The sequence below is a fragment of the Panthera pardus genome, unplaced genomic scaffold (assembly GCF_024362965.1).
Source record: "Panthera pardus isolate Hobbes unplaced genomic scaffold, ASM2436296v1 HiC_scaffold_27, whole genome shotgun sequence".
Lineage (NCBI taxonomy): Eukaryota > Metazoa > Chordata > Mammalia > Carnivora > Felidae > Panthera > Panthera pardus.
The window spans coordinates 49,849,498-49,864,522 of record NW_026526843.1 but is presented as its reverse complement, the minus strand read 5'-3'; the positions used below and the strand labels follow the sequence as shown (position 1 = coordinate 49,864,522).

General features: G+C 34.5%; 1 protein-coding gene across 1 annotated transcript in view; it reads left to right on the top strand.

Annotated features, from left to right (window-relative positions):
- Positions 1-15,025, top strand: part of DIAPH2 (diaphanous related formin 2) — a 986,776-nt gene that overhangs the window by 749,407 nt on the left and 222,344 nt on the right. Inside the window, exon 25 of the mRNA XM_053891427.1 lies at positions 3,130-3,265. Within this exon, the coding sequence (XP_053747402.1) occupies positions 3,130-3,265 (136 nt within the window). The remainder of the gene's footprint in view (positions 1-3,129; positions 3,266-15,025) is intronic.

Below are 15,025 nucleotides of genomic sequence, written 5' to 3'. Positions count from 1 at the left end.
CTAAGTTATTTCCTAACAACCAACACCACAGAAATGCAACATATATTAGGAGAATATTATAAAATACTGTATGAGAACAAATTGGAAAACCTGGGAGAAATGGATAAATTCCTAGAAACAAATATTAACTACCAACCTGAAACAGGAAGGAATAGAAAACTAGAACATACCAACAACTAGCAAAGAAATTGAATCAGTAATGAAAAAATCCCAACAAATAAAAGTACAGGGCCAGATGGCTTCACATGTAAAGAAGAGTTAATACCTATTCTTCTCAAACTATTCCAAAAACTAGAAAAGGAAGGAAAACATCAAAATTCATTGTATGAGGCCAGCATTGCCTGGATACCAGAACCAGATAAAGGCTCCAGTAAAAGAGAGAGCTACAAGCCAATATCCATGATGAACATGCATGCAGAAATTCTCAATAAAATACTAGCAAACTGAATCCAACAATACATTAAAAAAAATTATTCACCATGATCAAGTGGGATTTATTCCTGGGTTGCAAAGGCAGTTCAATATTCTCAAATCAATCAATGTGATATACCACATTAATTAAAGAAAGTATAAGAACTATATGATCCTTTCAATAGATATAGAAGAAGCATTCGACAAAGTACAATATCCATTCATGATAAGAACCCTCAATAAATAGGTTTAGAGGGAACATACCTTAACATAGTAAAGGCGATATATGGAAAACCCACAGCTAATATCCTCAATGAGGAAAAACTGAGTCAGGAAAGAGACAAGGATGTCCACTCTCACCACTGTTATTTAACATAGTACTGGAAATCAGAGCAACAGCAATGAGACAACAAAAAGAAATTAAAGGCATCCAAATCAGCAAAGAAGAAGCAAAACTTTCACTATTTGAAGATGACATAATACTCTATATAGAAAACCTGGAAGACACCAAAAAAAACTGCTAGAACCAATACACTAATTCCAATAAACTAATTCAGGAAAGTTGCAGGATACAAAATCAATCTGCAGATATCTGTTGCATTTCTATACACCAGTAATGAAGCAACAGAGAAATTAAGAAACCAATACCACTTACACCCAAAACAATAAGATACCTTGGAAAAAACCAAGGAGGTGAAAGACCTGTATTCTGAAAACTATAAGACACTGATGAAAGAAATTGAAGATGATACAAAGAAAGGTAGAAACATTCCCTGCTCATGGATTGAGAGAACAAATCTTGTTAAAATGTCTATACTACCCAAAGCAATCTCCACATTTAATGTAATCCCTATCAAATACTAGCAGCATTTTTAACAGAGCTAAAACAATCCTAAAATTTGTTTGGAGACACAAAGGACCCTAATAGCCAAAACAACATTGAAGAAGAAAAGCAAACCTGTAGGTATCACAATTCCGGACTTCAAGTTTTAAAACAAAACTGTAGTAATCAAAACCGTATGGTACTGGCACAAAAATAGACACATAGGTCAATGGAGCAGAGTAGAAAACCCAGAAATGAACCCACAACTATATGGTCAGTTAATCTTCCATAAAGCAGGAAAAAATATCGAATGGGAAAAAGTATTTTCAAAGAAAAGTTTCTTTTCTTTGGTTCTAGAAGAAAAATACAGTGTTGGGAAACCTGGACAGCTACATGCGAAAGAAGGAAACTGGACCACTTTCTTATACCATACACACAAAAAAAATTTTTAAATAGAGGAAAGACCTAAATGTGAGACAGGAATCTGTTAAAATTGTAGAGGAAAACAAAGCTAGTAACCTCTTTGACTAACTTCTTTGACATCATCTGTAGCAACTTCTTTCTAAATATGTCTCCTGAGGCAAGGAAAACAAAAACAAAAGTAAACTATGGAGACTTCATCAAAGTAAAAAGCTTCTACACAGTGAAGAAAACAATCAACAAAACTAAAAGGAAACCTGTGGAATGCGAGAAGACATTTGCAAATGACATATCTGATAAAGGGTTAATATCCAAAATATATAAAGAAGTTATAAAGACTCACACCAAAAACAAATGAATAATCTAGTTAAAATATAGGCAGAAGGCCTGAATAGGCATTTTCTCAAAGAAGACATACAGATGGCTGACAAACACATGAAGAGATGCTCAGCATCACTCATCAGGGAAATACAAATCTGAACTAGAATGAGGTATCACCTTATGCCTGTCAGAATTGCTAAAATGAACAACACAAAAAACTATAGGTATTGGTGAGTATGTGGAGAAAGGGTGATCCTCTTACAGTGTTGGTGGGAATGCAAACTGGTGCAGTCGCTCTGGAAAACAGTGTAGAGGTTCCTCAAAAAGTTAAAAATAGAACTACCTTAGGATCCAGCAATTGCACTACTAGGTATTTACCCAAAGAATTAAAAAAAATACTAATTCAAAGGGGTACTTGCAACCTGATGTTTATAGCAGCATTATTGACAGTAGCCAAATTATGTAAACAACCCAAGTGTATGTCAATTGATGAATGGATAAAGAAGAGGTGATGTGTGTGTGTGTGTGTGTGTGTGTGTGTGTGTATAATGGAATATTACTTAGCGATGAAAAAGAATAAAATCTTGCCATTTGCAACAAAATGGATGGAGCTAGAGAGTTTTATGCTAAGTGAGATAAGTCAGAGAAGGGAAAATACCATGATTTCACTCATATGTGGAATTTAAGAAATGAAACAGATGAACAAAGAGGGAGGGAGAGACAGTGAGGTAACCCAGAAAACAGACTCTTAACTATAGAGAACAAAATGAGGGTTGCTAGAGGGAAGGTGAGATGGGTGAAATAGGTAATGAGGATTAATTGTGCACCTGTTGTGATGGGCACTGTGTGTTGTATGGAAGTATTGAATCTCTATGTTGTACACCTGAAACTAATATTACGTCGTATTTTAAGCAACTAGAATTTAAATTAAAAACTAAAAAAACATAAAACCTGAGTTATTTCCAATTATTTTAAAAAAGGGATGTCTTCGAATTATTTGTTTCTCTCAAAAGTATATATATGGACCTTGAAGATGCTATAATATTTTACCATCTCTGAGCACCCACATGCATGTATGTATATATATAATTTGTAACTTGCACAGTTTCTGTAACATATAAGTAATGGAAGGATTTGTGTTTAACTTTGTATAGGAAGCAGTGAAAGAAAACAACAAGAGAAAAGAAATGGAAGAGAAGACTAGGAGGGCAAAGCTCGCAAAAGAGAAAGCTGAACAAGAAAAGTTAGAACGCCAGAAGAAAAAGAAACAACTCATTGATATAAACAAAGGTATGAAGTACTTTAAAAATTTTTAAATAAAGTAATTTCACTTAATTTTGGATTATAAAGTAAATGTTTTGTGTAGAAATTTCACAATATTATTAGTTATTTGTGTCAAATTTCTCTCATGATATTATCTATATTTTTTATCACCATGCACTGGACACTCAGGATTTTTGAGAATCAATGCAAGGTAATATATTGTTGAAATGGTCTCTTTCCCCTCATTTATTTTATCAAATTATATCATATTATGTTCTGGATAATGCAGTGGTGAGGAAAGAAGCGGGTAAGATGAAAAGAGAAAAACCAGTATGGGGAGATGAGCCCTATGGCTCTGGTCTCTTTTTGTTGACATGTGTCTGTTGACAACACAGTAATAACAGTTTTCCTTGGGGCTTTGAACATTACAAGTCATAATAGATATTGACAGTACTATTATAAGTTGAAAAAAATAGATGTCTTATTCAACTGAGAGCCTAAGAACAAAGATACTGCATGTCATAATATAAAGTAAATTGTTTTCTTGGTTAGTAAGATTGACTGTATATTATTGGTGGTTTTTTTTTTTTTTTTTTAGGAAGAGAGGGTAAATAAAGTGATTGGCACCAGGTAGCTACACTCTGAAAAGTTAATAAAAATTAAGAAAAAGCATAGCCTTTGCCACTGAGGGTTAGAGAATTTAAAAGCAAAACAAAATCTGAACAAGATATGAGAACATGATTAATATGGACCACCTATTTCTTAATATAGTGACAGTAAAAATTGCAAGCGCTGTGTAATGTTGACCATGTGCCAAGCACTGTTCTAAGACTTTGAAATGTTTTAAGTCAGTTAATTTTCATAACATAAGAAGTAGGTACTGTCATTACCTCATCCAGTTGAGGAAACTGAGGTTCATAGAAATTAAAGAACTTGTCCAAGATCACACAAATAAGTGTATCACCAAGATTAGAATCCAAGTAGTCTGGCTATAGAATCTTTGCAATTATAAATGCCATTGTCAAATAATAATAACTAGCAACAACTACTAACATGTAGCACTATGCACCAGGAACTGTTGCAGGAGTTTTGTGTATACGAACATACCTAATCCTCATAAAACCCTATAGGAAAGGGCTAGTATCTCATTTTTAGATGAGGAAACTGAGGGACAGAGAAGTTAAGTAACTTACCCAAGTTCACAGAGACAGTCAGTAAGAGATAGATAGAATCAAGATCTGAATCTAGGCAGTCTGTGGCCAAATTTATTATTATTTTTATTATAACTATTAATTATAATGATTAACCATTACCAATTATTTTGTAGTAATGTCTCTTAATAGCTAATCTTCTGAAATGGTGTCTATACCATTAAGTTTATTCTTTATACCTTTAAAATATATAAAATGTTTTAGGAATTTCCAATAGTTTATCTTTTATATCCCAGGAAATAAATATAACAACATTTTAAAAGAAGAAAAAAAGTTAAAAACCAAGGTTAAAAAGAGTAGCATCAACATAATTTAGCAAACAGACTTCATAATTAGGATGAAAAGAATTGATCCTGACTGAAGATACTCAATTAGGAAAAGCAATGGGTATTCATAGGAAGTTCTTGCTTAAAAGGTGATGGAGTCAGTAGAATAGGACTGAAAGTTACTCCCTTTTATGCATGGACTAATAGTGAAATAAGAGTATGGAAGAAGGGGCTCCTAGGTGGCTCAGTTGGTTAATCATCTGATTCTTGATTTCTGCTCAGGTCATGATCTCACTGTTTATGAGATCGGATCGAGCCCTGCATTACCATGGAGCCCACTTGGGATTCTCTCCCCCTCTCTCTCTCTGCCCTTCCCCCACTCATGCTTCTCTCTCTCTCTCTCTCTCTCTCTCTCTCTCTCTCTCTCTTTCTCTCTCTCTCTCTCTCTCTCTCTCAAAAATAAATAAATTTTTAAAAAGGTGTCTTGAAGAAGTAAGGGGCAGATGGTGCATTCCCTTGGTTATGCTAAGGCCTTTACCCTGAAGGCGATGGGAAGCCTATAAGTATTTATAAATGGAAAAAATGATATGCTTGATAGATTTCTTAGATCATTTTGACAAAAGCATAGAAAATGGATTGGAAAGAGAAGGGCCTGTGACAACAGTGGTTATAAAGTTATTATCATAATCCTGACAAGAGATGATGACAGCCTGGATTCAGTGGTAGTAAGGTTAGAGAAGTTACCAATAAGAGGTATATTTGAGTTGTATAGGATGTGGATATATAGAGACAGATTTATTTAAAGGAATTGGCTCATGTGATTATGGAAGCTGGCAAGTCCAAAGCCTGCAGAGTAGGGTGTCAGGATAGACCCAGGGAAGAGCCAGTGTTCCAGTTGAAGTTTAAAGGCAGTTGGCTTGCAGAATTCCTTCTCAGGGAAAGTCAATTTTTTTGTAATGTTTATTTATTTTTAGAAGAGAAAGACAGACAGAGTGCTAGCAGGGGAGGGACAGAGAGAGAGGGAGACACAAAATCAGAAGCAGGCTCCAGGCTCTGAGCTGTCAGCACAGAGCCCAACGTGGGGCTCAAACCCACAAACCTTGATATCACCACCTGGGCTGAAGTCAGATATTTAACTGACTTAGCCACCCAGATGCCCCAGGGGACGTCAAACTTTTTATCTATTCATGCCTTCAGCTGGTTGGATGAGACCCACCCACATTATGGATAGCAATCTACTTTATTCAAACTCCACATATTTAAATGTTAATCTCATCCCAAAACATCCTCACAGAAACTTCCAGAATAGTGTTTGAATAAATATCTGGGCACTGTGGCCCAGCCAAGTTGACCCATAAAATTAACCATTACCAGAGGGGTATTAAATGATAGAACTGACTGACCCCTACTGTTTGATTGGATATGAGAATTGAACAAAGGAGGCATTAAAGAATGTGATACACTTCATAAAGAAAAAATTCAGGAATAGAGCAAATTTCATCAGTAAAGTTACAATGATTAGTGTCATTTTGAACATATTTCATTCTCAGATGTTTTGGAAAGATTGGAAATGTCTAAGTAGCCATTGTATATATGTATATGAATCTCAGTAAAGAGGTTTGGACTACACAGACAGGCTTGAAAATCATTGGTTTTATATGATTAGGGTTAGGGAATATTAGTTTGCTAGGTCTTCTGTAACAAAGTATCACAAACTGGTTGGTTCAGAACAATAGAAATCTATTGTTTCACAGTTCTAGAGGACAAAAGGTGTTATGGGAGGGCTGTGCTCTTTCTGAAGATGCTAGGGAGAGATCTGTTCCAGCCTCTCTCCTAGCTTCTGGTAGCTCCTTGGTTGTAGCAGCATAACTTTGATCTTGGCATTCTCCCTGTACATTTCTGTCTCTTCACATGGTGTTCTTTTTATTAGGATACCAGTCATATTAGATTAAGGGTCCAACCTACTCCAGTATGACCTCACCCTAATTAATTAGACAGCTCAACCCATAACAAGACTTTGAATGAGATCACTAGGGTAAAATACAAATCAGAGGTTCTGAAAGTATTTGGTCTCAGAACCTGTTTACACTTTTAAAATGTAACTTACTGTGGACCCCAAATACTTTTTGTTTATTTGGTAATATATATTGACATTTATCATGCTAGAATTAAAATAGACATAATAAATAAAATTATATAAGATAAATCATTTTAAAATTATTTATTTACTAACTCTATTAAAATAACAAAGTAAACCTATTACATGCTAAATAACGTTTTTCACAAAAAGTAGCTTCATGTTATAACCCCCATGTCCCCCAAATATTAGTAAGAAGAGAAAATTTAGTATTGTAAATTTCTTCAAAGTCTGGCTTAATAAAAGACAGCTTGATTCTCATACCTGCTTTTACATTCAATCTAATACAGTATCATTTGTCATGTAACTTCTGGAAAACACTATACACTCAGGAAAGAATGAGAGAGAAATAGGCAAAAAAGTATCACTATTCTTATGAAGATAGTTTTTACCTTGCATATCTTATGTGATGTCAGAGGCCCCCACAAGTCCCTAGAACACACTTTGAAAATCTCTGGGGTGAGTAATGAAAGAGCAAGCAGTCAAGACAGAGTCTGTTGAGCTTTGTGGCAAGAAAATAATCTTGCCCCCATACCACATTGCACCCTTCCCCATCCCTGAGTATTTATCAACCTTTCACTTTTTCCCTAAAAATATACCTGTAATAGAAAGAAAAAATAAATAAAGGACCTATTTTTATTATGTTTCTAGTATATATTTTCACTTCCCAAGATTTGGTCAATTATCTCTTCAAATATCATTGAGGCCATAGTATGAAGATCCAAATAAGTTTCTATGCAGTTGCTTAGCTGAGTTATCCAAATATGAAAAACATACTTTAATATAGGATTTATCTTTTGTGTATTGTTACCATATCTCTATTTCGAGATCCAAGAATAAACTTTACTAATAGGTTCTTGATTGATGGTCTATATGTTGTAAATACTTTATTATTATTAATAATAATTATTATTATTTTATACTTAAAGAGTATATGTGTGTTAGTACTTGTACATATGTTTCAAAACACGATTCTTCCATTGGACAGTGTAGCCTTAAGAAGATGAGAAGAAAGAATAAGAACAGAGTTGGGGAGTTGGTGGTCAAGATGGAACTCAGTGTCACTGAGTTTCCCAGACAATATCTTATAAAAGATGCTAATATTAACTAGGTGGAAGTCAGTTACAGACACTTAGAGGGTCTGGGAGGAAGCATGGTCAAGCTACATAAAATATGAATGCATGGGTGGCATGAGAATGAGTTGCAATCAGAACATGATTTAGAGAACTTTAAATGTGTCTAATAAGAACAGAGTTATCCACTTTCCACTGAAAGAATTATATTCTTCCTTTCTACTGAGAGATGATGTAGAACATTTGGTTGTCATTGTGAGATATGTATTATGTAGAGCGTAGAGGTATTTTGTTGCATATGTGATTAGAGATATGTACCATTAAAACCAGAGGACCTTATCTATAACAATAGTAGTCAAATAGAGTCCCTTGGGTAAATAAAGTCAGTTGAAAATTAACTTTAAAAACACATAAAATCTTTCTATAAAGTTTCTATTTCATATCAACTTAGCTAAATCGCAGATCCCTCCCTTTTAGAAAATATCCTATATAGCTAATAAGTAACAGTAATAAGATATATTTATGTTACATGCAAAATTATATATGTTCATCAAAAAGAAGTATTTTAGAATTTAATTATTCAGAAGAATAAGAGGATAAAGCAAGCACAAAAGATTATTTATGTAATGTAGATGTGATCAGCTGAGCTCAGAATTAAGTGAAGATATCATAGAAACCAAGCAGAGAAGTATATCTTTCATGTTAAATCCATAAAAAAATCTATTTGAAACCTCCATTTTGAGAAAAATGGAGATCAGAAGGCAAAGGCCATGATAAGAATTAGTATTTTTTTAATTGTAAAGGAGAAAAATGCAAGATTATGTGTTAAAGAGCATCATTTTGTAAACATTAAATTAAAATGAAAAACTAAAAACTTATTTAAGTCTGTACATTTAAAAGAGCTAGAAGATCAGTCCTGGCTCTGCCACCTTCTAGCTTTATGACCTTGTTCTTTTCCTTTACCTCTTCATGCCTCAGTTACCTCATCTGTAAATGTAGGATAATGACATTTACCTCCTATAATTTTAGTTAAAATTAACTGAGATCAGTAAGTACAGCACATACCACAGAGCCTAGAATATACTTGTTGCTGCAGCTAACAGTCATTTTGTGCTAATTGCAGAATCTGAAAAAAATTCAAGATGTAGTCCCTCTGCATCCTTAAGAATTTTGTCAGAGAATTTTATAATTTTGTCAGAGAAATGTATACCAGAGGAAAATCTGTTTTCCCGCTCCCCATCTGAGGTTGTTTGAGTGGGGAACTGTAAACTAGACTGACTAAAAACAGATTAACAAAAGAAAAACAGATTTATTAATGTGGCATACATGTGGAAGCACTCAGTGATGTACAATTCAAATGAGTGGTTAAAACTTGGGCTTTTATATCATCTTAACAAAATAATACTGAATTTGTAGAAATTTTTAGGTAAGACAAAGGAAAAGGACTTTGAGTTTCTAGGGCGGCAAATGGTAAGAAGGTAAATATATGGGGAACTAATAGAAGATAAGGGTTAGTTAGCAAAGTTTTTATGTAGGTTCTTTTGGTGCTATTTCTGGACTGATAAGGGTTTATTTAGAGTTAACTCTGGTGGTTAACTTATGTTCTTCCTTGCAAAGAAGGGAAGATGGACACTTCACAAATTGATGTCCTGCTTTCAGGCAAGAAGGGGCAAAACAGAGTTTTTCTTATATATTTTTTTTCTCAATTGTCTTCAGCTAAAAAGAATCCTTATTCCAAAATGGCACATTCTGAGGTGGCATATTCTGCTACCATTCAGATAAAATAAAGCTGAAGGAGCACGTAGTATAATAATATATAATAGAGATTATTTAGAACTATCTAAAAGGGGAAGTCAATGAAGTCTAGTGAAATGGTATAAGGTTTTGCAGAAAAGGCTAAATATAGTCTCAATGTATCAGTTGAACTAGATGATGAAGGCCGGGTAATACCTGACTGAGCGGCAGCAAAACTATCTAGTAAATGGGAATAACGTCAGCAGTAATGCATGTAAGCAAATAAGGCAGCAGGTCTTATGTACAATATGTTCAATAACCCACAAGAAATTAAGAGGATATGTCCTAAATTCAAGTCCCAGATCCACAACTGACTAGCCATATAATCTCTGATGAAGTATTTTATCTCTCTGTGCCTTAATTTCCTCATCTATAAAATAGAATAATAGTATCTCCCTTGTTATTATGAGGGCTAAGTGAGGGAACCCACATAGATTGGTGTTACTTCTACTCTAGTCTATCAATTATATGTTAATGTCTTTGGTCTCTGATAAATAGTTCCATGTTCAGTAAACATCTTCTGACCTTGCCACTGTCCTCATTGTTGTCATTGGCAGAGAAGGGTTTGAATTGGAAAGGTGGGAAGACTATTGGAAAGAGTGTGAAGAGCTTTCCAAGTCAGGCAGGGGAGTTGCGGTGTGATGTGGTAGGAGAGCCAAGGTGATTATAAAAATTTGTTCAGGGATTATTGAGGTGAAGTGAGCCAGAAGCACAAGAAAGAAGAGGTGAATACAAGGTGGAGGCAGCTAGAAAAGAACAGAGACAGGTGAAAAAAAAAAAAAAAGAGTTAGCTCATATCTGTTTCTGTCTTCAAAGAAGGAGTTTAAACCAGGGGTAGTTTAGGAAGGTGGTAACAGGAAGGAAAATTTTCATAGAAGTGATGGGGGAAAAGGGCAGTGGTAGTTACAATGGATTGGCTTTTTAAAATTTTTTTAATATCAGCACCATTTTACCATTACATAATTATGTATTTATTTTTTTTGACACATTAGGTTATTTTATTTATCCAACCAACATTTATTGCACCATTTCTCAAATAATTATAATTGGAGTGTGTACAGTAGCACACCATTATTTAATTGTAAAATTTAGAAAAGTAATTTAAATGCAGCAAAAAATATGCTAACTCAATAAATGTACTCTATAATATGTAATAATATGTAAATCATGCAAAATTCTTGGTATAATCTACGTTCTACAACCTTTCATTATGTTAATATAGATGATAATTAACTTAGGTACCACTAAAAATAAATAATTCTGTAGGTAGAGCAAGAAAGCTTACTAAATATTTGTAATATTTGTGAATAAATCTATTTCTTTTCATGTTTATGGAAGTCAGCAAATTAATTACAATGACTTAGAGGAAGTGATAAAAGGAAATGTATTTTAAAAAGGGTGTTTTGAAATTGGAAACTCTAAGTGTGTCTCTTATGCAAATATTATTTCATCACGAGCTATTTTGCTCCTCCTTATATAAGATTACATGGAAATTCGAATTGCCTGTTTACTTCTACTATGATGGCAAAGAATGAGCTATCTTAGTCAGATTTGATGATAAATCATTCTTCTGAGAGTAAATTAGCAAAATTTAGCCAACAGGCCTAAACATTTAAACTCTATTATTAGTGTTATATAGCAATTTTGTTTTTCTCTTTCCCAAGTTTTAAATTACATCTTATAAGTAAATGAATTCATTACACATTACATTATTTTGATCTAAATAAGTAAAAACTGTGTTTCCCCAGACATTAAATTATAGTAACCAAAATTATAGGATACCCATAAATAACAGAATTGACCCAATAGTATTTAAAGCACTACCAATAATATAAATTACTGAGAAAATATAGGTAATATCATTCTGGCATATTCTACAAATGCTAATGAACAGCTCACAGATAATAATACAAAGTTAAACAAGTGGGTATACTTGTTAGACTTAGAAAAGAATCATTGACCTAATAAAGCCTTATCCATGGAGGAAAAAAGGGATATCTGGCTGATACTCTGTTTATTTAAATTGTCTTGCTGTCTACTTTAGCATACATTTCAAGAAATCTCTGTTTTTTCAAAATCAGAACTTGTTCTTTTTGTCATCTAGGTTTGTTTCTTCAGTGGAAATTTGTGGGACTTTTTCACAAATAAAATTATTCAGTACAGTAAAGATTTTTCCAGGTCCTTAGGGCTTTTAGCAAACTAATTTATTTAGTATAAATTTGGAATTTTGTTATTTTTAAAATTTTTTAATGTTTACTTATTTTTGAGAGAGAGAGGAGACAGAGTATGAGTGGGGGAGGGGCAGAGACAGACAGACAGACAGACAGAATCTGAAGCAGACTCCAGGCTCTGTCAGCACAGGATATTTAACTGACTGAGCCACTCAGGCACCCCTGAAACTTTGTCATTTTTTTTAATTTTTTTTAATGTTTATTTATTTTTGAAGGAGAGAGAGACAGAGTGTGAGTGGGTGAGGGGCAGAGAGAGAGGGAGACACAGAATCTGAAGCAGGCTCCAGGCTCTGAGCTGTCAGCACAGAGCCCGACGCGGGGCTCGAACTCACAAACTGCGAGATCATGACCTGAGCCGAAGTCGGACGCTTAACCAACTGAGCCACCCAGGCGCCCCGAAACTTTGTCATTTTAATGAAACCTTTTTTGGGTCTGATTTAGGCAATGTTAAGCACTATTGCTACCATTCATTCAATAAACACTTCTTGAATTTTTCAGTTTAGGCACTGGGTTAAGTCACCCAGGTGCAAGAGGAGCTCCCACAGCAGTAGCCATCCAGTGAGAAATTACACCCTCTGTGTGATTCTGCTGACTCCCAATACATGTTATCTAAGACACATCTTTCATTGGGGTAGCCTGCAAATGAAATGCGTCCAACCTTTTTTCCTTTGGAGCTAGGCAAACCTGAGTTCAGATTCTTACTGTGCCCCTTAAACAGTGTAACTATGACAAGTCACCTAACCTCTCAGGTCCTCAGCTTCCTTGCCTATAAAACAAGGAAAAGAATAGGATCTATCTCCTAAAATTTTCATAAGAAGTAAATGAGAGAATATATGTAAATCTCTTAGCATTTTCCTGGCACATGGTTAGCACTCAACAAGTATTAAGTGTTATTTTCCCATTCATAATAATAGTTATTTTAGTGAACATATTAAAAGAAACTATCAATGGCAATAATCACAACATTAAAATCTTGGTTGTCTAGAATGCCTAAGGAAAGGTGTTTTGAGTGGTCTGATTTTGTAATTATATAGAAAGCCATTTGTACATTAGTCTTGATCATTTGTAATCTTTCTAAACTCTGTTAGTCCACAGCTCTCCTCTTGTCTACCTACCCAACCACCTCACTGCTCCAGTGTTTTTGGCTTTACATTTTAGACAGGTGAAAATTTGTAGACTATAGGGCTTATATTATAATTTTGAACCTGTAGCCTACAATACAGTATATAGGTACCTGATAGATGTTTAGGACTTTGTTATTGTCTCTGGGTCATTACCCAGAGCATCAGTGAATATGCACACAGGTGTCAGAGAATGAGGTTTATACTAAATCCAGAATACCTTTTTGATTAATCAAAGGTTCTGGTTATTTTTTCCTATGGCCTATTTTAGCCACTTATCTATCACTAGTAATTTTTTTTTCTGATCTCACACTAAAATAATTACATTTCTGACATTGGTTCACTGGAAATAAGTGTTAAACCCTCATTCTTTCTGCCTGATTTATCAGTAAAACAAATTTCCACATCTACTAAAAACTTCTCTTAAACAGAAGATAAAAGTGGCACCTGGGTGGCTCAGTCAGTTAAGCATCTGACTTCGGCTCAGGTCAAGATCTCATGGTTTGTGAGTTCGAACCCCTTGTCAGGCTCTATGCTGACAGCTCGGAGCCTGGAGCCTGCTTCAGATTCTGTGACTCCTTCTGTCTCTGCCCCTCCCCCACTTGTGCTCTGTCTCTGAAAAATAAATAAATGTAAAAAAAAATATTTTTAAATGCCCAGCAGAGGATTAAAAAAAACAAGATAAAAATAAATATATGAAGAGAGATAGGTAATATACTTTAGATCTCATTAAAAGTTCTTATACTCCAAGTGCAGAAACTCAGATTTGCAAAAACCATAAAAGCTGTCTTCATTATGTTGAACATCTAACAAGATGTCATCAGTTCTTACGTAGAAGATGAACAATGTTGGCAGTTACAAATTTGGCTTTTCTTTACAGTATGTGCTTGTTACCATGCATGCATTGTGTAACTTTACTAGGCAGAAAACCATGAAAATGTTGGAGCAAGTGAGTGAAAACAATCAAATTGACTATATAAGAAAGGACCAAAACACACTGTAGGTGGCCTAATCATTTTTTAGGAACTCACTTTTGTTCCATATTTTAATATTCTGTTTTATTAAACTGTGGAATGAATAACAGTTGTTGTATACCAACATTGCAATTAATTTGGCTCTCTTCTCAGTCAAATTTATTTAGAACAGCTTGAGAAGGATAGATATTATCTCTGCTTTAAACGTCTGGTAGAATTCCCCAGGGAAGCCATCTGGTCCGGGACTCTCACTTGTTGGGAGATTTTTGATAACTGATTCAATTTCTTCGCTGGTTATGGGTCTGTTCAAGACCCATTTCTATTTCTTCCTGTTTGAGTTTTGGGAGTGTGTGGGTGCTTAGGAATTTGTCCATTTCTTCCAGGTTGCCCATGTTGTTGGCATATAGTTTTTCATAATATTCCCTGATAATTGCTTGTATTTCTGAGGGATTGGTTGTAATAATTCCGTTTTCATTCATGATGTTATCTATTTGGGTCCTCTCCCTTTTCTTTTTGAGAAGCCTGGCTAGAGGTTTATCAATTTTGTTTATTTTTTTAAAAAAACAACTCTTGGTTTCATTGATTTGTTCTACAGTTTTTTTAAATTCCCTATTGTTTATTTCTGCTCTGATCTTTATTATTGCTCTTCTTCTGCTGGGTTTAGGCTGCCTTTGCTGTTCTGCTTCTATTTCCTTTAGGTGTGCTGTTAGATTTTGTATTTGGGATTTTTCTTGTTTCTTGAGATAGGCCTGGATTGCAATGTATTTTCCTCTCAGGACTGCCTTCCCTGCGTCCCAAAGCGTTTGGATTGTTGTCTTTTCATTTTCACTTGTTTCCATATATTTTTTAATTTCTTCTCTAATTGCCTGGTTGACCCATTCATTCTTTAGTAGGGTTTTCTTTAACCTCCATGCTTTTGGAGGTTTTCCAGACTTTTTCCTGTGGTTGATTTCAAGTTTCATAGCATTGTGGTCTGAAAG